The 25,602-nt window shown below is 42.4% G+C and overlaps 2 protein-coding genes across 2 annotated transcripts in view; one reads left to right on the top strand and one right to left on the bottom strand.

Annotated features, from left to right (window-relative positions):
- NME8 (NME/NM23 family member 8) overlaps positions 1-2,182 on the top strand; it is a 57,086-nt gene extending 54,904 nt beyond the window's left edge. The window contains exon 16 of the mRNA XM_004708156.2: positions 2,059-2,182. The gene's annotated coding sequence lies outside the window, so the exon portion shown is untranslated. The remainder of the gene's footprint in view (positions 1-2,058) is intronic.
- A 9,066-nt stretch (positions 2,183-11,248) lies between these two features.
- On the bottom strand, positions 11,249-21,055 carry SFRP4 (secreted frizzled related protein 4). The gene is made up of 6 exons (XM_045286281.1): positions 20,611-21,055; positions 19,110-19,190; positions 18,950-19,015; positions 16,223-16,421; positions 13,783-13,846; positions 11,249-11,798 (listed from the first exon to the last, which is right to left on the bottom strand). Exons 1-6 carry the CDS (start codon positions 21,053-21,055, stop codon positions 11,526-11,528), a joined length of 1,128 nt encoding a protein of 375 aa, XP_045142216.1. The 3' UTR covers positions 11,249-11,525.
- Positions 21,056-25,602: the final 4,547 nt, after the last annotated feature.

The raw sequence follows: 25,602 nt of genomic DNA on the forward strand, positions 1-25,602 counted from the left end.
GCCCTGTGCCCTCACTACTCATTTCTTTTTTATTATTAATTTTTTCCCTTTCCCCACCACCTTTTTAGTTGTCTACCATGTGTATCCCTGTATTTGATCTGGTCCCTGCCTTACTAACTGGTCCTCACCCCAGGAATATTTGTAGACAGTAGCTTTTTCCCTATGCCCCTTTTGCATTGTTTTTTTTTAAAGCTTTCCTCAGCGGACTCCCTTTCCTGCTATTTCATAGGAGATTCTAAGCCTAAATGCTGACCTCTGGGCCAGGGAGATCCAGTTGCACGGAGCCAGGCAGATGCAGCCGGGCCATGAATGGAGGCAGTGGGTGCTTGTGATGGAGACACACCTGAGTTTGCAGCCCTTGGTCTCAAGACATTTGTTTCATTGACCATGTCCCAGTCTCCGGCAACCCTACCTCTTGACTTCCTTTCCACTTTTCATTGTGAATGGTCAAAGTTTCATTCATTAACCTGAACCTGGTACTCTACCAGCAACCTCGGTGGGATCTATGATAATGTGATAAAATAAGAAGGACCTTTGGTGGCATAAATCATCTGCACTCAACTACTTATCTAAAGGTTGGCAGTTGAAACTCACTCAGTGGTGCTGTGGCAGAAAGGCCTGGTAACCACCTATAAAGAACACAGCCTAGGAAACCCGATGGTGCACTTCCACTCAGTAACAAATAGTGCTGCTATGAGTCGGAATCTACTCAACATCAACCTTTTATCAATGTCATAGAATATCATGAACCACAGATAAAAGACAATAGTGTATAGTTCTTGCCAAAGATACCCTATTAAGTAAGTGCACACACACTCACTCACTCACAACCATCAAGTCTACTCCAGCTCCAAGTGCCCCTATAGAGTTTCCAAGGCTGTGCATATTAATAGGAGCAGAAAGCCTCATGGTTCTCCTACATGTAGCTACGATTATATGCAAGAGCATTGCACCTGCTTGGTTGCCCCCAGGCTTTTCTTTCCTAGCCACTCTGGAAGATCGTGTGGAAAGTGGCTGACTTTTCCCCCAGTTTTCTTCTTCAGTTTCATAGCCAAGTGTTGAAAGAGCATGCTCACAATGGTCTACTGTATGGCTCTACTTGCTGACTTCATTGTGGCTGCACAAATGCTACTGTGTGGAGCATTTGTCCTCACAGTGAACGCTGTCCGCACCTGGCTGCACCCCACTGAAAATCAAGCCTAGAGCCCAAGGACAAAACAGTGTGAAATGTTTCTTGCTCAGAGTGCTGATAATGTGATTCTCTTTCATACTGTCTCCAGTCCTTTGTTCAGCTTCAGTTAGAGCTGAACCGTGTTCCCAGGACTGTGTATGTGCAGTCCCGCTACTGAAAGAAAAGTGCTGCTTGACGCAGTGGCTTCAGCATTTGGCTTCTTCAGGGTTTGCCATTCAAACCCTCTAGCCACTCTGCAGGAGAAAACTGAGAAAACGTGTCTGCTTCTGTAGAGACAACTTCCGAATCCCCGCGGAGAGGCTCTACTCTGTTTTATAGGGTGTCTGTTGTTCAGAAGTGACTGGATAGCAAGGGGTTTGGTAGTTAGGGTTTGTATATACAACAGGATATACAGCTAATCGTGCCACCAAGAGACTTAAGTCAAGAGACTCACTGAGGAGGTCTCTGCTGCTGATTTGCTTGCCCCTGTCCCCGCCCTCCTCCCCATGATATACAACAAGTACAGACACATGTCATTGGCTTTCTCACCTTCTGATCCTCTTCCTGACTATTGGTTTAACCAGAAATTCTGGATCCTCAAACGTGGTGGGTGGGTGGGTGGTGGGGAATTATGGTGACTCACCATTTAATATTTCACCTTGTCAAAGAGTTTGGTTATTAGACTGGTCACTTCTTATTTAGATATAGCTAACTTGTTGAATTGGGGAAATGACTACATTAGGAAAAAGGGTCATTCCCCCCAAACTTTGGTTATACGGCATATCTGGAATCTGTGCATAAAACCCCAATATGGAAAATCACTACTGCTTTTAAAATAGAGTGTAGCATGCAATTGACTTCATTTAATGTTTTCCTTCTTTTCTTAGAACTTTGTGAAGATAATACAAGCATTCATGTCACCAAGGAATCATGTGACACTGCTTCCTTGTTTCACCTCAAGGTGAAAAACACCTGGCTCAGCATAACAATAAAATTGTTGCCCCAAATAAATCTGATAAATCTGTTATTACCCTATCTTCCAGAAAGGAGTGTGAAGAATGTGTAGAAGCAAACATAAGATATAAAATAAATGGGCAGCAACATGTGATGGGGGAAGGGAATAGAAGAGACCAAATGAAGCCAGGAGTGAGTTAGATGCAAGCTGCATACTAGCCACCGCCCACAGCCAGCAAGTTGATTCGGACTCACGGGTTTCAGAGAGTGTAAATCTTTGTGGGAGCAGATCTGATGGGCCCTAGTATACCCTTTAGAGGTTGAACAAAATGTTGACTCTGAATTTTCCAGCAGAAATTTTGGTAAAGTGATACATATAATTTATACAAATTGCTACGTAACTGTAGGACAGTAGTGACTATGCACCTAGCTCACTGGTTGTCAAATAATTTGGATCTCTCCAGGGATAGGAGACCATATCAATCCAAAATTTTAGTTTTCGTTTTGATTGCCCCCCCCCACCCGCCATCTATGATATAATTCAGAAGCTCGGCTGGCATTGTGGTTATGAATTGGCCTGCTAATCCAGGTCAGCTGTTCGAAACCACCAGCTGCTCCCAAGAAGAAAAACAAGGCTTTATACTCCCATAAAGAGCTACATTCCTGGAAAGCCATAGGTCAGTTCTCCCATGTCCTATAGGATCACTAAGTGGTAGCATTGACTCCATGGCAGTGAGATTTTTGAGGATGTAATTTGAATATTTTTTTCTTTCAGTGATACATTTTTATATTAATAAAATTAGTTGTTATCAATTCTGGTACACGGTGGCCTCAAATGTATCCGAACAGAACTGTCCTCCGTAGAGTTTTCAGTGACCAATTTTTTTTTTAAAACAACACACAGTTATGATCTCACATCTTAGTCGACAAAATGACATCTTTGCTCTTTTGCACTGCACATCTGTGCTGTAGATTTGCCCAATGTCATCAATCTGTCATTTGATTTCTTGACTGATACTTCCCTGAGCACTGATTGTGGATCAGATAAAATGAAAATTTTGGCATCATACTTTTTTCCTGTTTATACAGTCATGTTGACTGTTCTAGTTGTGTGCATTTTTGTTTTCTTTCTATTGAGATAAAAGCCACACTGAATGCTGTAGTCTTTGCTTTTCATTACTAAGTGTGCGAAGTCCTCTTTACGTTCAGCAAGCAGGGTGATATCGTGCACATCAAAGGTGGTTAATAAATGTTCCTAGAATCCTTATGCTATGTTCTTCATCACAGGGGCCACGTTTTTGGATTAGTTACATAGTATTTAATCATAAGAACTACAGGGAAAGGGTACAAGCCTATTGCATACCTTTTCTGATTTTAAACCCTGCAGTCTCTACTTGTTCTGTTTGAACAACTGCCTCTTGGCCTATGTGCAGGTTCCACATGAGCACAACATTCCAGTGTTCTGGAATTCCCATGCTCTGCAGTGATATTACACACAACCAAATGCCTTTGCACAGTCACTAAAACACAAGCCAACATCTCTCTGGTATTGTCATTTTTCAGTCAAGATCTAGCTGATGCACAGCAATAATAGCTTTATTTCACATCATCTTCTCTAGCTAATTTAAGTTTCTGGCAGCTCCCTCTGTCTGAAAAAGTTTTTAATTATATCCTGCAAAATATTATTGATATTGTTCCATAATTCCCACATTCAGTTGGATCACCTGTATTGGGAAAGGACACAAGAATGGATCTCTCTATGCATATCCACTGCAGAAAATGGACAGATGTCCTCCACTATATTAGATTCTCTTATATGGTCTTCTTCTTGGACTCTTCTTGGTACCTTTTGTCCTCACTGGAGTGGATTCCCTGGTGCAGATGCTTGACTGAACTGTGTCTGAACTTGCTCAATCCTTGGATGGTACTTTGGATGACCTCCCAACCCTATTTTAATGCCTTTCATGAAAGGAGACAATTGACTCAGCTACTCTGCATGTGATTTATAACCGCTGAAATGTTTCAATGACATAATAAATATGCAAAATTATTAGAAAATTACAAATGTTAACAGATTTTTTAAATCCACCAGTTTGAATCAACAATGATATTTTAGATTATCCTGTGATGGAATTTTATTCATAATACCATTATTTGTTTAACCTTAGTTACTTATACCTCATTAATTTTCATAGTTTTACTGGCACATAACTCACACATCATACAATTCAATCATTCAATCATATTAAGAAGAGCATACAATCATCACCACCTCAATATTAATACTCGTTTTTATAATTTTATGATGCTCAGGAACTTTTCTCTGGTTATGAGTTGTCTCTGTTAATTGAACACACTTGCTAATCGTGTATGCTTTTTTCTGCTTTTCTTTTTTTTAAAAATTTTATTGGGGGCTCATATAGCTTTTATCACAATGCACATCCATTGTGTTAAGCACATTTGTACATTTGCTGCCATCATCATTTTCAAAACATTTTCTTTCTACTTGAGCCCTTGGTATCAGCTTCTCCTTTTTCACCCTCCTTCCCTCTCTCCCTCCCTCATGAACACTTGATAATTTATAAATAGTTATTTTCGTGTCATACACTGACTGATGTCTCCCTTCATCAATTTTTCCATTGTCTGTCCCCTAGGGAGGGGGTTATATGTAGATTATTGTGATCAGTTGCCCCTTTCTCCTCCCACCTTCCCCTCCTGGTAACACTACTCTCATTGTTGGTCCTGAGGGGGTTTATCTGTCCTGAATCCCCTGTGTTTCCAGCTCTTATCTGTACCAGTGTACATGCTATGGTTTAGCCGGATCTGTAAGGTAGAATTGAGATCATGATAGTGGGGAATAAGAAGTATTATAGAACTAGAGGAAAGTTGTATGTTTCATTGGTGATACATTACACTCTGACTGGCTCGTCTCTTCCTTGTGGCCCCTTCTGTAAGGGGATGTCCAATTGTCTACAGATGGGCTTTGGGTCTCCACTCCGCACTCCCCCTCACTCACAATGATATGATTTTTTGTTCTGGGTCTTTGATACTTGGTTCCTGATCCTATCGACACCTCATGATCACACAGGCTGGTGTGCTTCTTCCATGTGGACTTCATTGCTTCTCAGCTAGATGGCCGCTTGTTTATCTTGCTTTTTTTTTGCTTTTCAAACCATGCCATTAAAGTTATCTAAGTTTACCATTAAAAAAGTGATCCTTATCTAGATATTACAATGAATTAGTTTAGAATAATTGTTTCCTGTAAATATCACAGCTAAATATAGTAAGGAGGCATTGGCGGTCTACCATGAAGAATACCTGGGTACAATTCCCAGCCAATGTACTTCATTTGCAGCTGCCATCTATCTGTCAGAGGCTGGCATGTTGCTGTGATGCTGAACAAGTTTCATCAGCAATTCTATATTAAGACATCCTAGGAGGAAGACGCGTGGTGATCTGCTTCTGAAAAATAGTAAGTGGAGTGAAGCAGGACAGGGCAGCATTGCGTGTGGGGTCACCATTAGTCATGAGCTAACCACACAGCACTACTAGCATCAGAGCAAACCTCTTAGGTGTATAATGCCTGACCTTGTAAACAGATTAACACACATATTATCAATGTACTAATTCCCACATTTATGTTTCATGACTTAAAACCCTATTACAGTCTCGTTTACTCACTCCTCTCAACATATGCTAATATCGTTGGACCAATTATAAGAATAATTCATGTTAATTACAGAAAATACATAGCACTAATTCTTTTTTCTGATCCTGAGAATTCCATACAAGATATTGTAACAAAACTTTGTCCAACCCCAAATGCCTTGGAACTATATCTAAAAGTCTATTCTCTCACGTTTTTAACAAAATCGAACAGATCGGTGCTATCCAGCTGTGAACATATGAAAGTGCAGGCGTATTTTTACACAAAAAAGGATTCACACGAAATGCTAACTGCAGTTACTTTCACATGTTGTTGTTCTTATTTTCTCTTGACCTATATGTCTTATCAACGAGTAGTCCATGGCCATCTTCATGTTGAGCCTGTTATTTTGCAGTGACGTCATAGAGTTGACAATTAACTTGACATTTTTATTGGCATGTCTTTCCATATGACATACTACATCTCTAGGACAGAAATATTTTTCAAAAATAGTTTTTACTTTAGGAACTATAGTCAGTCTTATGATGTATTCTGTGACAAGCAGAAGCCGCAATGTGTTCGCTCGTGGTTCCTCAAGCCAACCAAACCCACTTCCATCAAATTGATTCCAACTCATGGTGACCCTCTGGGAAGCCCTGCTCCACAGCGTTTCCACGGCTGTGAATCTTTCCGGGAGCAGACTGCCAGGTTTCTCCTGCTGAGCAGCTGGTGGGTCCCAACCATCAACCTTACCTGTTGGCAGCTAAGCTCTTAACCGCTGCACGACCAAGGTTCATATGGTTATAAATGAACATCCCCTCTAATCCACAGCTTCATGTTTCAGAAAAATCAGCACACATGGGTCTGAGAACTTCAGGCCCCAGGGGACTCAACTCCTCCCCTAATTACTCATAAGACATCAGGTAGCTGCTCAGACCAGCTCTCACCGGCTCTTGTGCTTCTGTGGCTTGCAAGATGACGCTTCTCCCATTCCACCTAATGTTTTCATTCCAGGATTCCCAAGAGCCCTCTTTCTGTTGTTGGTTTTTGAATTGATGATAATATCAGATCGAGAATTGTGGTGAAATTCACTTCCGCTCAGGGATTAATTCTCCCAAATAGAAATGCTCAAGCTAACTGAAATAAAGAGAATGCAATGGCCAATATTATTGGACCAAACAAGAGTGTGGTCCGACTGAATAGGATTAAGAAAGTAGGATATTTACTTAGGAAACTGTAAGAAACTAGGATATTTACTTAGGAAACTGTAAGAAACTAGGATATTTACTTAGGAAACTGTAAGAAACTAGGATATTTATGTTCTCGTGCTTCTTAAATAAAGGCTGGATGGCGAGCGAATCTTTTGGCATTCGTGTTAAACCCTCTGTCTCGCTCAGTAGTTATATTTTAAAATTTGATTGATTAACAATATTGAAGATTTTTCATAGCCTTTCCTCAACAGTCAATGTGTGCCTCTCTATCTATCATTTACCATTTGTAGAGACTAAACCTACCAGAAGAGCTATATTGAAAAAACAACAACCACACGTGCTACAATAGATGCTGCAATGATCACCGAAATCCCCCATCGAAAGCACTCAGCGACTCATTCCCCAGCTGTGGGGAGTGTGGGCCCTGCTGTCAGTGATGACTCACAGGAGAAGTGAGAAGCTTTGCTCAAGAGCATGTCCGTAGCTAAGAAAAATAAAATTCCCTGGGGTAGGCGGCTGTCTTGACCACGAAGTTATGCTTTCAGACCCTCATTGCCCAAGAATTCTGAGAATAACTGACAAAGTGGTTAGGAAGCTTCTTTGTTGTCATATTCCGTGGTCCACAGAAAGGAAGTATCTTGGGGAACCACCTGAGTATTTCTGCATGTATTTAGCTATTAAGATGTATATTGATGTTTCCAGTAGAAACAAACTAAATGTTATCTAACATAGAGCTTTTTGAGCAATGGATACGTTTGTTATCAATGAACCTGTATCACCTTTATTCAGGTGAAAAGTATTTTCAATAAAGGGTCAAGTGAAGATAGCTGGTTACTATGTGCACACTAATTTTTTTCAAATTATGTACGTGTGCAGAAAATACCTAGAAATAGGATACAGAAATACTAACAGTGATGGTCTCTGCATAGTGAGGAGTTTAATTAGGTAGGACTTTATTTCTACTATTTTTTTATTTCATGCATTTATTTATGCTTTGTAGGGAGCACATGCTTACCACATTATTAAAAGAAAAACAAAATTATTTAAAAATAAGAAATATTTCCAGTTGTCCTTCAATTATGAAATTTGTTCATTAAAAATCACAAGATGTTATTCTGTCTGATTATAATAACCTCTTAAACAAGGCCTGATTCAGAGACAGAAGCTCCATCATTCTTCTTAAAATAATTATGTGAAGAAGATATTTGTGAAGTGAGAAAAATAAATGTGCTGGCAGTCACACAAAGGTCACTCCCATACTTGCTGCATTACTCTTACTTTACACTGATGTTCATTTTGAACTTTTCATAAGAAACAACCAAACAGAGATCCTGGCTCATTTTTGATAAATTAATCAAATTGGTAAATGTGCCTAATTCACTTATATTTTTCATGCAGTATTCAATGCGTAATTTTAGTGAAATCTTCAAAGTAAACCTTGATTAAACTTGTAAGTTCATCTCTTAATTAATTCAGTTTTCTGTTAATTAAAAAAAGGGGCGTTTTCTTTTAAAAATTGTGTTTCCTGCTAGGGCAAAGATGCCTTTACACTGTTACAATGTTTTGAATACTGTGCTAAATACTTGTCTGACTTTCCTTAGAGGTAAAAGATATTTGGCCTTTATATAGCAGGACCATGTGCTAAGGGTCTTATTTTAGGTCCCTGTGAAGATCCAGCTACTGGGTTCAGTTAAGCTTTCAGGAGGAGGTGAGTACAGGTACCAAGTTTTCATTAGCACAATTTCCCTCCTGTCCCCGGGGCTTCAAGACAAAATTAAACCAGTTGTTTAATTATTTTGTACAAATGCACCATGTAACTTACTGCTTCTCTGGGAAGAAAAGGCAGTGGGGTAAAAGCTGTGGTAAACCTGCAGGAGAAATGACTCCTAACCTTTGAGATCATTTGGGTTCCTGGCTCCAAGCTAGGACGTGGTGGCAGTAAGACAGCAGGTCTTCCGGTCACAAGCCTGCCACCACTGTTCCCGTGGCACCAGCTATCTATCAGCAGAGAGAAAATCCCCTTAGGTTTGATCATCAAGATACACAGGTACCTTGCAATAGGTGAAGGTGCATTAGGTAAATCTGCTGCACAAGAACTCTTCAGAGTGTTGAAAAGCAAGGCTATTACTTTGAGAACTAAGGTATGCCTGACCCAAGTCATGGAATTTTCCCCTTGCCTCATATGCATGTAGAAGTAGGACATGGAATAAGGAAAACTGAGGAAAAATGGATGCATTTGAACTATCGGGTCAGTGAAGAGTACTGAAAGTACCATGGACTGCCAAAAGAACAAGCAAACCTGTCCTGGAAGAAGTACAGCCAGAATGCTCCTTCTTGGCAAGGATGTTCTTAGGACATTTATCAGGAGATGTTAGTCCCAGGTGAAGGATAACAAGCTTGGTTAAGTGGAGGGGCAGTGAAAAAGAGGAAGGACTTTGACGGGATGGATGGGCACAGTGGTTGCAACAATGGGCTCAAACATAGGAACAGCTGTGAAGATGGTGCAGGTGCTTCCTTCTGTTGTACATGGAGTCAGACTGAATCTGAACCGACTGGAGGGCACCTAATAACACACGTGATGTTCGGAGAAGGAGCCCCGGTGGCACTGTGGGGTAAGCGTTGGACTGCTAACCACAAGGTCTGTAGTTCAAAACCACCGTGTACTTTGAAGGAGAAAGATGAGGCTAAATGCTCCCCCTGAAGAGCTAGAGCTTCCCAAACAATATGTAGGGTTGCCATGAGCCAGAAACAATTGGAGAACAGTGAGTGGGCTTTGTAAGATGTCTGGAAGTGAGCTGGACATATGCTGTATCTAGTTGTAGCTGTAAAAGACTTCAATGTTTGATTAATTGGTACTTGTTATAAATTGAATTTTGTGTCCCCAAAATATGTGTAGGAATCCTAGCTCTTATACATGCGTATGTAATCCTCTTTGGGAATTGGGTTTTCTTTGTTATGATAATGAAGCCCTAATAGTGTAGAATATAGCCCGACCTCACCACTTCTAAGATATTTAAAGAGAAAATTAGACACAAAAGGAACTTACTGAACATAGATTCCCAAATTTATTTGACCTACTGCCTCCTTTTCAGGAAGGAAAAAAAAGCCCGATGCCCACCTGGCAATTGAAACCGTTTATACTGGAACCTATAACCCAGGATAAAGTGTAGGTATTCGCAGCCCCTTCTCTCTCCCCAGTCATTCCAGCAGCTCCCAGGGCATGGCATCGCTCACTTTGGGAAACACTGTTACTGAGGAGGACAGACGCTATTGATGGAAATGGAGGCAGCTGATCCTAAAAGCCCAGGAAGTCCAGGGATTGCTGGCTACTAGAAGCTGAAATAGTCAAAGGAGGTCCTCCCTCTAGACCTGATACACGGAACCTGGACTTTCAGACATTTGAACTATGAGAAAATACATTTCTTGATTAAAGCCACCACTGGTGTCATTTCTGTCCCATCAGCACTAGAAAACAAAACTCACTGCCGTTGAGCTGATTCTGACCCAGAGCTACTATCTAGGACAGTGTCGAATAGCCGCTCTATAGAGTTTCTGAGGTTTCAATCTTTGCGAGAGCACACTGTCTTATCTTCCACAGAGTGGTTGCTGGGTTTAATTGTGGATCATGAGGTTAGCAGTCCAACGCTTAACTAACTACGCCGCCAAGGCGAAGGCGGCACCTCAATGGTCATGAGAGAAACCAGTGCTTTGCTGATGGTACTGCGGGAGCGCCTTCACGGGGACCCCTGAACCAGAGAACCAGGCCCAGACACTGTCTGCCTCTTCTCTTTATTTATTATTATTTTATTCCTCTGGGTGTCTAGCTAAAATCACAGCAGAAAGTCTTCTTTGTCCGAACAGATACAATTTTTCAAATCCTACTTTTCTAGGTTTTCCTATCATCCCCTCGCATCATACAAATCCTCCTAATGACAGTAAACACATAGAGATCTTTTAAACACTCGTGGCTCCTGCATTCTTCCTTAGAAGCATCACATTTGCAGTCACATTTTAAAAATGTAGCCAACATCCTAGCAACCGAGGTCAGGCTGAACTTGTGTGTGTGTATATATATATATATATATACACACACATATATATACATATATATATATGTATATATATACATACACACAATTTTTATGTATGTATATATATATATACACACATACACGCAATTTTTATGTATGTATGTATATATATACATACACACAATTTCATATACATACAATATATATTCTAAGAACAGAATCGTGTGTTCCTGCATTCACAGAGTGGGCACACGTGCCATTCTGAGTGTGATACGTCTTCAACCAGCTTTTATCTACCTGCTCTACTCAAGTGCAAGCCTACCCCTATGGCCTGTGGTGGCTTATAAAGAAAAAAAAGAGGCATATCATTCAGAAAAGTGCTGCAAGACATGTCTATGCGGGGTGTTGCAGTGAGTTTTTAAGGCAAGGGGGTGGGTGTCTTGACACAGGTTGCCCCTGGGCAATGTCTGGCATCATCCTCTCAGGGAGTCTTCGTCCTGAAAGGACTCAGCTCACACTCTTTTCGGGTTTGTCCTCTTTGGGGCACTCCTGGCATTCTTCGTGGTCTTCTTGGTGCTAACCGATTTGGGAGCAGGGGGCTTTCCCTTCGGTTTGGGTGGGTTACTGCGACTAGTGCGTCCAGCTATTCGCTTCTTGTCCTGAACTGTTCTCCGCTGCTCCTGAATTGTTCTCTGTTGTGCCTGAATTGTTCTCTGCTGTTCCTGAATTGTTCTCTGCTGTTCCTGAATTGATCTCTGGTGTTCTTTCAGCCTCTCTTCCCACTGCTGGGAGACAATTTATAAGGGTGACTGTCAAATACATCTTACTCCTTTATGCTCTCACAATGATATCAAAGTCAACGAATTTATTTCCTTATGGACATAAATAAATAACAGCAATAGTTACTCTGTATTATATCCACCAGCTGACCTGTGTGCCAACTATGGTGACCTGCACATTATGATACTGAAAGCTAGACCACTCTTACTTCCAATAGGTCCGTCTCTGGTGGACAAGTTTCAGCTGAACTCCCAGACTAAGAGAGTGTAGAGAAAAGGTCTGGCGATGTACTTCCAGTAATTAACCAAAGAGAGCCCTATTGCAGGGTAAACAAACACCCTCACCTGTGCCATCCATCCATGGCCTCCCCGAAGACTACCCTTTCCTTTCAAGTCATGGAGCCAGACTATCACTAAAGCCATTTTGAGGCAGGGATCATGAGGTGGCCTTAAAGACGGAGCTCTCAGTGTACCGTTCCAGGCTTGCTTTAGCAACCACCCTCCCTTTCTGCACCTTCCCCAAACCCAAACCCAATTCACTGCGGTCTAATCAGTTCTGGCTTGCAGTGATCCTATAGGGCAGGGTAGAATTTCCTTCGTGGATTTCTAAGACTGTAAATCTTTACGGGAGTAAATAGCCTATCTTTCTCTTGTGGAGGGGCTGGTAATTTTGAAATGCTGACCTCATGGTTAGCTGTCCAGCTTTTAATCCACTATACCACCAGGGACCTCTTGCTTGCTCAGAGAGCAGCATGGACCAAATCCTGACCCAGCAGGCTGCACAGGGTGACATGCAGTACAGTACCCCTGGGGGTAATCTTCTCATAAATTAGTCCATGTCACCACAGTGACTTCCAATTCTGTTCTTCAGGCTCTCAGCATTTAGTAATTGGGAAGGACAGTTTCTGTTCAGGGCATTTCCTGACACCTGTCAATCAAAACAGAATATTGTCTGATACAGTGCTGGAAGATGAGACCACTGGATTGGAAGGCACTCAAAATACATACAGCTGCAATAATGGACTTGAGGTTACCAACGCTCATGACCATGTTTTGCTTTGTTGTATACGAGGCTGCTGTGGGGCAGAGGTGATACAATAGCAACTAGCAGTATCTCCTCTGCCCTGAAAGTTTTCACTGAGGCAACTCAATAGAACCCAGACAGTAACACTACTCTTCGTGAACTTGAAAACACGAGTTCTCCTGAATGTACCCAAGCATACTTTACGGAGAAAACATGATTTAAAATTTTCAAAGACATAATGTGGTCTCTTACATCCCTGTATGATCTTGAATCTCTGGATTCCTCCAATAAAATTACTAATATCATAGTGTTACCACTAAAATAATTAATTTTTCCATAAGAGAATTAGTTTTTATAGATTATTTATATTTACAAGCATCTAAAAATTATTTTAGAGGAAGTGAAAGATAGCTTAGTGTAGTGAGGGGATGTGTTTTTAAGTAAGTAATGACATCCCTAAAGATATGTCTGTTTTAATCTTCAAGCCAAACTCACTGCCATCGTCAGTTCTGACACATGGCCACCCTGACAGGGGAGAGTAGAACTGTCCCTGTGGGTTTCCAAGGCTGTAATTCTTTACAGGAGTAGAAAGTCTCCTCTTTCTCCCAAGGAGTGGCTGGTGGCTTCGAACTGCTGATCTTCTGGTTACTATCTGACTGTTTGATATAAAAGTGAAATGTTAGCAATAATGAAAATAAAATCTATGTTAATGGGGAAATAGACAGTAGATCAGTATTTAATGCAACCAAATCACATCTGCAGCTCAACGACAGCAGCTGTGATAAAAATACCAAGTAGGAACAGCTACACACTCTTCTCAACTACCCAATCGAAAGCCAAGTACCATTGAGTTTGCTGGCTCTGAGGGTAATTTGGATATGATGGAATGTGAAGAATCCATACACTCTGTGGAACTTCTCTACATGCACTTGGGTCCACATTCATAGTGCTGCTACTTATACTTACTATGGATCTTTTACTGAGTTGATCTCTCCATTTTTCAACTAGGCAATTTTCAAGAAGCATCATCCTAAAAAACAAAACACAACAAAAAAACACAAAGTAATGAGTCCTTGATTATAAAATATAAAAATCAGAGTTTTCAATGTGAAAAAATCTAAAATATCTTCAATAACCTAATCCCACAATGTAGATGAACACCATCTATATTTTAGTGATATTTTCATTCATTCTTCTTTGTACTTACATATTTTGTACCACATTTTACACTTTGATAATAATATATGTTTTATCTTAACATTGTTATGCACTTTTATGATATAACATTTAAAAATTTTTAACTGTAATAATAACCATATAATGTTTGCAGAAAACTATGGATAGCTATCTGTTTACACATTTATCTTTGTCTTGGGTTGTTACCAGTACTGTCCTGAATATTTGTATAGATACTGTTTGTGAACTGTCTTATTATTTCTTCAACACAGATTTCTGAAAGTGAACTTAGTAGGTCAAAGGATGTTTGTTTTTAAGGTTTTCATAGCATAGGGTGAGATTGTTTTCCACATGGTGGTATTCTCATCCAATTTATTAATATTAAAAATCAGTTAAAATGGGATTTTGCTTTCATTTGGATTTGAATTCTAAGGAGGTTAAGTTTTTAAATATTTATTTACTATTAGTATTTCTTCTGGAACTTGTCTCTATAGATTTTATGCCCATCTACTTCTATAGGATTGCCTTAAAATCTTATTTATCTGTTTGGACTCCTTATAGTGTGAGGTTATTATTATCCGTTCATCATATCTTTTTTGTCAGACTTTATTTGGATCTTTATATACTCTATATTAGGTGGTCCAATCTGTGTATGGAACCTTTTCCCTCTCATCAGTTGCATTAATCTTGTGTAATGCATGGTGGGGCTTCCAAAAGTTCATGGAACAATTCTATTATCTTTTCACTTTGTTTTCCCATGAACTTTATTTGCAGCCCCTCACAGTTTCCCATTCAGATATCACTTATGTATTCATCTAATTTTATCCCTTTGCTTATTTTCTAATAAAATATTCTCAACCCCATTCATTCATTAATATAATAAATCATGACATTCATTATAATCTGCTTCAAAATGTTTTCCTAATTTTCTTTAGATGTCTCTTTTCTTGTACCACACAATTTTACCTCTATAGCTTTCTACCAATTTTGCAGGTTTCATAGAGCAGCTTCCTGCTCATTTCCTGTAGTTTCACAATTCCCTTTCCATGCCCTATTCATTTCTTCTTCCAAATGACCAAGGTGAGGCAACACTCAACTCTCAAAAACAATTTTTTTACTGTGATTTTCATCACAATTACATTAAATCTGGATGCTAACTTGGGAAAGATGGTGTGAAAGTTACTACTTAATTTATTTATTGTCCATTCGTCTATCCAAACAGAATGGAAAGACCGGCTGCCTGGTGCATCTCCAGAACTGCATTGACCATGGCAGTGGCTACAAACCCATAAGGGTTATAATCATACGGCAGTAGATGGACAGGTCATCAGACTTTTCTTTAGCTGTAACACTGGGTGGATTTAAACCACCAACCTTGTGGTTAGTAGTCAAACTGCAAACAGTTTGCACTACCCTGCGGCCTCTATTAAAAAGAATAATAATAAAACCAGTATCTGCCCCATGTAAAGATTGATTTTCACAAAATTGTTTTTACTTAAGGAATTTTCCTGAGCACATTCACTCTTCGCTTATCCACGTAGTTAGGTTTCAAAGATCATTATGCTGAAGCAGCTTTATGCAAGTTTTTGCAATAGATTCCCCGTTCCCATCTCCGCCTGCCCATCAGGTGCCCCTGGAGTATCTCAGGATGTGTGTGGTGCAGTACAGTCCTGTCCACTTCCCCACCCCGTCTTCTTCGCTACCAAGGAGCCGGCTAGAGTTGAAGGCAGGGTGGTTGGGTGTTGCTATGAGAGTATCATATCAAATGAGACTACATATGTGCTTTTTTGAAGACACTTAGTGACTTCTGAAGTGGATGCAAAAAGTTTTCACTCAAACACTCATGTTTCTATTTATCCTTAGTTCTATGAGCAAAGGTAGCCCTTGGGTGGCACAAATGGTTAAGCATTCAATGACTAGCTAAAGCGTTGCTGGGTTCAACTCCCTCAGAGTTACCATGGAGGAGAGGCCTGGCAATTGGCTTGCAAAGGGTCAAGGGTTTGAAAACCCCCCAGAGTGCAATTCTCTTCTGCAACACAGGGGTTTGTTATGAACTGGAATAGACTGAGGGCACCTCAGAACAGCAGCAAATAACCAATACAGATGATAAATGATAACCTGTTGCAGGCATCTACTACAGGTGCTTCTTTTTAAGGAAATTTGGCATCGTACTTTAAATTGTGAATGCTCCCTGAGGCTCATTTTGATAAGCAGCGGACCGAGCGCCTACCTTGAGCGCCACTCGTAACACATGATAAGAACATCTTGGTGGGGCAGAATGTGTGGGCACTGGCAGGAAGAATTGGTCATGAGCAGGACTTGAGTTCGAGGGATGGGGGACGAGGACTTAAAGATCTCTTTCACGTCCACGATGGTTGTTACTTCATTACAGCCGCTCCTCTGCACTGCTTTTATTTTTGCGTGAATAGCTGCAATTTAAAAATTCAACCTAAGTGTTGTTGAAGGCTTTGGAGGAAAAACTAGAAATGGTACATTCACATCAACTGCTGAGCATCTACTAAAGAATCACTCCTGTAATTATGGTCATGTCTTAACGGCCCAAATGAAGGCAAAAAGCCCACACAATCACATGTTTGATGGAAGGCCTCCCAGACGTCCACATTGTCTGAAAAGTGCCGAATCATACTGAGAGATATAAAAAAGTGAATCCACACGAAGGTGTTACTAAGTCTCTGCCATCTGGTCAGCGATTGCTCTGCATGGGGGCGCAGACTAGATTTAAAGAGAGGATCTCATCGATCCTTTTCAGTTCTGAAATGGCTATTAATTCTCAAATTAGGCATTTGCTTTGTGGGGGGTTGTTTTTGACAAAATGTATCAGAAAATTGAGTTACATAGAATGGCAAGAAAATATTCAGAGATATGTATATTTTATTTTTTATAGTCTGCCTTGTGATCAGGGAGCACTGCGATGTAGTGAGTTAAGAGTTGGGATCTTAACTGCAAGGTCAGCAGTTTGAGCCCACTAGCTGCTCTACAAGACAAAGATGGCGCCTTCTACTCCAGTAAAGATGTACAGCCTCTGAACCCCAAAGGAGATAGTTTACTCTGGCTGACAGGGTCGCTATCAGTTGGAACTGACTTCATGGCAGTGAGATCTTGTGACGATTTTAAGTGAGAGTCATATATTCTCAAATTCAGAAGTCATCTGAAAACTTATATAGTTCAACTCCTTTATCTTACGGAAAAACAACTGGAGTCATAATGTCCCAAATGGCACACCTATATTGCATTGGACTAGAAACCTAAAGGCTGATGGTTCAAATCCACCCAGTTGCCAGGAAAGAAAGGTCTGGTGATCTGTTTTTCTAGAGATGACAGCCCCCCAAACCCCTCTCTGGAGCAGTTCAACTCTGTAACCCAGGGCGTGGCCACAAGTCAGCACCAACTAGACTCCAGTAGGTTTGCTGTTGTTCCGTAGGGGTCATAACATTTTTAAACTGAAAGGAGTCTCTGATAATGAGATCTATCCTTTAATTTCATACGTTTTCAAAATGAGACCGAAGGGAAATAGGGGCTACATGTGGTATTGCAGATATCACTCGTTTTGATCACTCTTTAAAGCATAGCTTCCTGGGCCCCTTGGTATGACTCCTTCTCACGGAGTTCAAATCAGCCTAATGTGCATCTGTCTGGGATTCCATCCTCGGACACTGGTTTGTGAAGGAGCCAGAGGGTTTTATTGACAAGGTCATTTCTGAGAGAATAACATAGGGAATGCTATGCCAATGTAACTGATTAGTCACCAAGGCTAGATCTTGGCAGATGAGGGAGTAAGTTGCTAAGATTAAGATATCTAAATAGAACAAGATAATATACAAAAGAGGTTTAAAAACAAATCACAAGAACAAAAGACTTGCAACAAAATTAAGAATTTTTGCTTGGACAACACACATTGGCTATCTACAAATGCTCAAATTTGGCAGTCTGCTTAAAAAATCTTTCTCAAAGTTTTACATTGCTGTGGTCGTTCCACACTCATGTGTGACTTATACTCTAAAGTAGATGTCCTTATTGATGTAATTTTTATTGCTATAATTTATTGTAGTCATGGAAGTAATTTTTATTGATGTAATTAGCAGTGTGACTATGAAAAACCAAGTTATCAAGTAAATATAGGAATCTAAGTTAGCAAAGAAAATGAATGTTTTTCCCTCAACTATTTTTTTGTCTTTTCAACAGATATAACTTAAGAGACAAAATAAAAATATAAAATGGCAAAATGGATATTTTAAAAGAACATACTTTTTGTTAAATTTACCTTTGGATGCTAGTAGTAGAATTATATGTATATGTTAATGCATTTACTTTATCATGATTGACTTTTGCACCTTTCCTTTAAAGAAAGTGCTGAATGACGCCTTCAAATAAAAGAGAAGAGGGCTTTTAATCTATGAGAGTACTGTAGTCCTAAAATTTCATGATTATCATATTTCCCCCCAATTTCTCTAAGATGTCTATTCTTTGTAGCTGCTTATATGTAACAACTACTACTACAACAAAAACAGGGATATGTCTTAATTACCTGATCTCAGATTATCAAACCCATGGACTAGCAGATGCCCTGCAGCAATGAAACCAATGACAGAGGAGGTACAGTGCTTTGCCCCAATGAAGTGGGGCTTCTCATCAGGACAAGTAGTGTCCTGATGTCCAGCTTTCCATCTGACCCACCTGGCTGTTCTGATCTTGGTAATTTACTTAGTTTGCACTTGATTTACCCAGGAGGGGAAAATGAGAGAGAGAGAATTTTTATAACTGTTGTTATTGTGTCATCTAACACTCACCTCATTAATTTAATCTGAAAAATCTCCAACCTCTGCTTTTACTTCATGGCTAGCAGACCTGGTCTTAGCAGGAGTGGTCCACCCTACTGAGATTCCAGCAGTGCACGGTGTCAAGTCTCAAAAGTGAGGGGCTGCAGCCAAGGACTTACCATAGCTGTAGTTCTTACTCAGATACGTCCCCAGAGTTGGCTTCACCTTCTTGCACTTGCACCTGTCTAAAGAAGGCGGAGGAGAACAACACAAGTGAAATGGGGATCAGCAGTCACTTTAGGGAGAAGAAGCGTGTATGCTTCAGAAATGAGAACTTACCGGGGCTTAGGTGTTTGCAGTCAATGTCAAGAGGCCTTTCTTGAACCATCATGTCTGGGGTGATGTCTATCCACTTCACATCTGAAACACACATAGGGTCGAATGGGCAGGCAGTATGGGTCAGTGTTTTTTCTGTTAACACAATTGGAGTAAGAACATTCTGAAGGCAAAAACCTAGCCCAGAATCAGAAAAAACTCCCTACCATCGAGTCTATGCTAACTCATGGTGACCCTATAGCCAGGGTAGAACGGTCCCTGCAAGCCTCTGAGACTGTAAACTGATTAAAGGAATAGAAAGCCCTGTCTTTCTCTCAGAGACATAGGTAGTTTCGAACTGCTGACCTTCTGTATCGTAGCCCAGAAGAGCAGTAGTAAATAGTAAAACTGTCATGTGGTTACTGACTAATTGTTTCATAAAGACATCTGGGCTTAGACTAGAAAACCTTTGGGTCAAGACTCTGCCTGCTCAGTAGAAATGATGTCTTGGCAGACAGAGACGGCTGTAGTGGATGGTTTCAATCACTCCCTCTGCAAATTCATTTTAAAATGTTGCTTTTTCCAAGTTGATGGTTTACATGAACCAAAATCACCCAAATATTCCCAAATGCTCCACTCATATTTCACAGTGGAGAAGCAGTTATAACCAAAGACAAGCAAAACCCTCTCTATCATTTACATAATTAAAACAACAAATACATCTTTTCTAAAAGCCTGGGCTAGAGAGAAGTTTCAATTTTCTTCTTCCCTTAATTGCCACCTTCCCTCATGTTCTGAGGTCTGACTTCAAAACACTACTCTCAAGCAGCCCCACAGTCTTGAAACATGGGATAACCTGAGGTCGAGAAAGCCTAGAGGAGACAAGGAAATGTACAAACATCGTTTCAGATTTCATTTCAAACAAATGGATGTGAAGTCTCTGCCTCCTCCCCTTGAAGAACAGCAAAACGATCCAGGGAAGAGAAGACAGAGGGAAGCCCAGATGAGTCTAAGACGCCACAGATGTCCCCTCTTCTAATCCGGGCCTATGAAACAGACACCTCCGTTGAACAGCACGTCAGGCGGGGCATAAGGATGTCGCCTGTTGTTCCTCAAAGTCGCACTAGATGAGAGCACAGTAGCCTCTGCCTTGTGCCATTCATTACTGAGGAATCATTGTGCCGGTGCGTGTAAAGTCCCTACACCAGGCAGCACATAGGAAATACGATGCGTATGTGTGCTGCTGCTGCTATTTCCACTATGATTTCTGTGATTACTGTCAATGAAAACGGCTCCAATGACACTTTTTGTAAGCAACAGCCCCCACCCCCCCAGCACCTCCCCCCTCATCCCCCAGGCTTTTCTCTGGGGAAAGGCAATTCTGCTCGAGGTCAAGTCTCCCTCCACCCCTGGCTAGTTCCTCCGGAATCACCAGCAGCAGGGCGGAGGCTACCCTCTGGGGAGTGCTGCCTAGGGCTCAGCCCCCACTGGCCCCTTGGTCCCCTGCCTCCCTCCTCTCGCTCACCCTCAGGCAGGTCAGTGACGATGGCCTCCGGGGAAATGCACACTCCTCGGTCGTAGACGGGCAGCTCGTCACAGGCCAGGCTCTCGGGCCAGCTGTGGTTGTACATCTTCATGAGGGGCTCGCAGTCATCGCGCGCGCGCTGGCACAGGGACTTGCACGGCCTGATGGGGTCGTGCAGGAACTCCAGAGTGCAGATGGGTGCGTACATGGCGCAGAGGAAGAAGCGCAGCACGGCACTGCAGTTGGCGCCCACCAGCTCCTCGTACTGCTCGATGGCCAGGATGGCGTTCTCCTGCGTGCTGTGGTGCAGGTGGTTGGGCATCCGCGTGAGGTTCCAGGGCATGTGCCGGCACATGGGGATGCGCACCGCCTCGCAGGGCGCGCCGCGCACACCCAGCGCCAGGCGCAGCCCCAGGCCCACCGCCGCCAGCACCGACAGCCACATGGCCCTGCCCGCCCGCGTTGCCACCCGCCCGGGCCGAGAGGGTCCCTCGTTTCGCGCCTTGTCGCTGGTGTTTCTCGGGGAACGTCCCCAACTCCAGTGGAACTCGGGCGTCGGGCGAACTGCGCCAGAGCCGCTCCAGGCCCTGGGCTCCGGGCCGCGAACTCGTCCGGGCGGCTCCTGTGCTGGACCCCGCAGCTCCCAGCGCAGTCCGCCCCGGCCATTGCGGGACCCTATTTATCCCGACACCTCCCCTGACGTGGGCTTGTGGCTCGGATCGCCCCTTGGCGGCGGCAGACGAGCGGCGGGGCTCCCCCTCGCGGGCTGCACACCCCCACCCAGCCCTCTCCGGGCAGGGCCGGTGACATCATCTCCTCTGGGTCCCGCTTGTTCAGCCTGCCTTCTCCAGAGGTCCTGCCTTTTGAGTCTGGCCAGTCCTTTGTCTTCCGACCAAGAAAAGGAGCCTTCTGGCAGTCCATTGGGCCGCCGGATCCAAGAGGGTGCAGGAGAGGCGTTCAAGGGAAAGGCAAGGCTCCCTGAGTCAGAGCTGAGTGCTGCTTGCATCTTCTGCCTGCAAATTCCCTTAGAGTTGGAGGAAGGACAACTCCGAAACCAACCCTAACTGCTGCCCTGGAGTCCTGTTCAACTCGTGGTGACAATGTCTGGTCACTCGTGGGGACTAGAAACACAGCGCTTTCTAGTTCCAGTCTCAGAAACTCACAGGGCCAGGTCTGCTCTGTCCTAGAGGGTCACTCTGAGTCAGCAAGGAGGGAGGAAAGAGTGTAGTGGGTATTGGAATATAAGGGACAGATTGCTTGTTGCGGTTGTGTTTTACTTTTAGCTCCGTGTCTTTTAGAACGGCACTTGGTTTGTTCCTGCTCCAGGAATTCAGCAGAATGCCTTGAAAGTGTAATACTATCTTTAGTTAGAGAAATGTCTTCTATCCACCGATATTTCTCTTTGCCTTTTCTAGCCGCCCCCCCCTCCGCCCCCAGTCCCTTCTCCTACAGATCCTGGTAGCACTGTAGTTTAGGCATTAGATTGCTAACTGCAAGGTTGGTGGGTCAAGCTCCCCAGCCAGATTCTCTCCAAATGTTAACCTTTAGCAGCAGAGTTTAGTTTGAAGTCTGTGTTTAATGAAGACAACTTCTTTCCCTCCAAAGCTTAGACCCATGAAAGTTAGTGTGGTTTTGATCTTGACCAGGATTGAAAGTTGAACTAGTGCAAGATGAAGCTGTCTGCTCCCTTAAAGATCTGCAGTTTCAGAAACCCTGCATGTCAGAACTCACTTGATAGCAGTGGGTTTGGGTTTTGTTTATATTCCCTTCTCCAGTATGAATGGAACCCAGGAGAAAACCAAGAAATGTTTGGACACCACAATTAGAAAGCTTCCCTTCCCACTACCCAATTCATGCCAAGATATCTGATTTTTTTATGTGCTTGGAGACTGTTATTTGAAATGAGTAAGCATGAAAAACAAGTATGTGTATTTTAGAGTTCTCTTTTGTCTTTGAAAGAGGAAAGGGAGTCCTAGTGGCACAACAGTCTATTACTAATGTAAAGGTTGTCGGTTCCAACCCACTAACCAGAGAAAGCTGTGGAAATCTGCTTCCATAAAGACTTGGAAATCCTGTGAGGCAGTTCTAGTCTGTCCTGAAGGGTCGCCATGAATCAGAATGGATCTGACAACAGTGGGTTGGTGTAGGATTAGGAAGAGCTGATGAAATCAACGACTGGATCAGCTAGTCACAAAAGGAAGCTTTACTGTTGCTAGTGTCCATCAATCTTCAGATGGTAACATTTCCGGTCTCTGCTATTTTCCCAGGGCATTAGCAATATGGAAACATGCTCTGCAAATGTTAATCTTAAAAACTGTAGTTTAGTTTGAAACCTGCATTTAGGAAGGACAGCATTCTCTCTCCAAAGCTTAAACCACAGAAGCTAGTGTGGTTTTGATCTTGACCGGGATTGAAGTTTGAAATAGTGCAACAAGCAACAAAAGAATGGATTTGTACTGAGCATTCATAATGGCCTGAACAGAGTGCTAAGTAGGTTAAATGCATTATTTGACCTTTTGGGGTGCTGTGAATTAAACATGGGACCACCGTAAGTTAAAAAGATAAACGCACCCAAAGAGGATTCACCCAAAGAGTTAAATCCCATTTAGGAAAATCCCAGAACATGCGGTTACAACTAGCACAATCTAGAGAGGTATTTCAATTTTCTATAGAGCAGATCGGGAGTTCCTGGTGTGATGCTTTTTTTAGATAAGTGACCAACTATAAGCCAACGTTTGGAGGCTCAAGAACACGTCTAGGGAAGCTTGAAAGACAGGACTGGAAATCTGCTCCCTAAAGGTCACACCTGGACAACACTGAGTAGTCGTTCGATGGTGCTCACATGACACAGCCGTGGGCTGAAATCAACCAGACGGCAACCGACAACAGGCTTGAAAGATGCCAAATCAAACAAGTGGGCAGCATGGCTTCTGGGTGATCATCTCAAGCCATTTCCAAGAGGACATTCCAAGGCGTGTGAAACCCTAGTTTAGTAAAACTTACTTTAGCCCAAGTTCCTAAAAGGGGCAAAACACTGTTCTGGGAAGGAGCTCAACTAAGCACGCTTTTACTAAGAGTTTATTGAGGCAACCTTGCAGTCAGCCGTTTAAACCTGCCACATTTGTTTACTGTGCAAATGTCCAGTTAATGCGTTGCCTGTGCTTCTGGATCTTCTCCTAGCAGAGCCTTCAAGAATAAAGTGGGGAGAGTTTAAGAGCCTCTTTGTAAAGCATTTTCACACCATGCTAGTCCACCTCCAGGCTTCCCACAAAGGGGAGGAGCAGGTTGGAGTTCATCAGGAGATTCTTATCAACTGGTCTCCTTTCTCATGCACTTTGAAGAGGCTCTGTTTCTAGAATATTCTGCTTTGTCACTCAGACCACTACATGTATTAGCCAAATGTTTATGTAACTGAAGAAGTTCTAATAGTCAGTACCTTCTTTTTGGCTTCTCCTGGGCTCCTCAAACGTTTTTTTAAATCTGTCCATCCATGGCTGTCTGGATTTTTGACAACTCCATCTTCAGTCCTATTCTCATTCTCTACACTTCCTGTTACTTCAGATTGTTTAGCTCAACGTTGACACGTGGGCCTGATAATTTATGAGTGTGTGCACGTGTGTGCAGGGTGTTGGGAAAAGTGGTCCTGCCAGGTGGGTTGTAGGCATTGCCGTTTCACCTCCCATCTCGCCTCCAGATGTGAACATCCAAGGTGTCTCCAGATATTGGCAGATAATTGTCCCCTTGGGGGAAAAATTATTCTGAGTGGAGAATTACTGCTCTATTCTGAAGACTTGCTTCACTACCATGTCCATGGCTAGGGCTTCCAAATCCAAACCTCTGGACCACTTTTTAAAAACTGTGTTTTGAAAGTGTTAATCCAGCTATTCCTTAGGTAGATCCACCTGCCATGTTTACAGACCCTTGGTGATACAGTGCTTGAATCACTTGACTGCTAACTCGAAGGTCAGAGGTTCAAAACCTATCAGCTGCTTGGGGGGGAGAAAAATGTGGCACTCTGCTTCGGCAAAGACTTCCAGCCTGAGGGCCCTCTGGGGCTGTTCTACTCTGTCCTATAGAGTTGTTGTGAATTGGACTTGACGTACCAGTGGTACATTGGGAGCCCATGTTTATCTTTAGCTGAAACACAAATCCATTCCCACCAAGTTCATTCTGATGACCACATGTGTGACATAACAGAACTGAGGTCCCCAGGGCTTTCTTGGCTATCTTTTCAGAATCATACCTTATAGAAGCAGATTGCCAGGCTTTGCTTCCACACTACCGAGAGGGTTTGAAAGCTCAGTGTTCCAGCTAGCTGGGTACATGTTGTTTGTCCCATCTAGGCGCCCATCTCAAACACGGCAATTCCTAAACTGAGTATAGCTTCTTTCCTTCCTTATTCAGGACTGAACTTCGCAGCCACAAACTGAAACATCTCCTTCCAAGGATAATTCTTTCTCTACAGACCAAAATTCATTCCCATGCCCCTCTTTCCCACTGTACAGAACCCTGATAGAGATGTGGGTTAAGCACTGACTGTTAATCTCAAAGGCATCCCAGAGGTGTCAGTGTCATGAGTTGGGGTGTGATCCCCATGGTCGGCAGTTTGAAACCACCAGCAGCTCTGAGGGAGGAAAGACTGGGTTTTCTACTCCTGGAAGCTGTTAGTCTCAGAAATGCATAGGAGGTTAATGAGTCAGCATTGTCCAGATGGCAGTAAGTTTTGAGAGTTAAACTCAAGGTAAAACTCTATTAACTTCCATCTTTTCAATTCTGACTCATAATCACCCTATAGGACCTGGTAGAACTGTCTCGGGGGAGGGATGGGGTGCAGTCTGGGCTGTAAATCTTTATAGGATCAGAAAACCTCATGTTTCTCTCAAAGAGTGGCTTGTGGTTTCAAACTGCTGACCTCGTGATTAGTCACCCATTTTGTAGCCCACTACACAAGGAGGGTTAAATCTATCAACTGCCCTGCAGAAGGAAGACAAG

Source organism: Echinops telfairi, unplaced genomic scaffold, assembly GCF_000313985.2.
Source record: "Echinops telfairi isolate 266 unplaced genomic scaffold, ASM31398v2 ScPeMD7_7;HRSCAF=31, whole genome shotgun sequence".
NCBI classification, from domain to species: domain Eukaryota; kingdom Metazoa; phylum Chordata; class Mammalia; order Afrosoricida; family Tenrecidae; genus Echinops; species Echinops telfairi.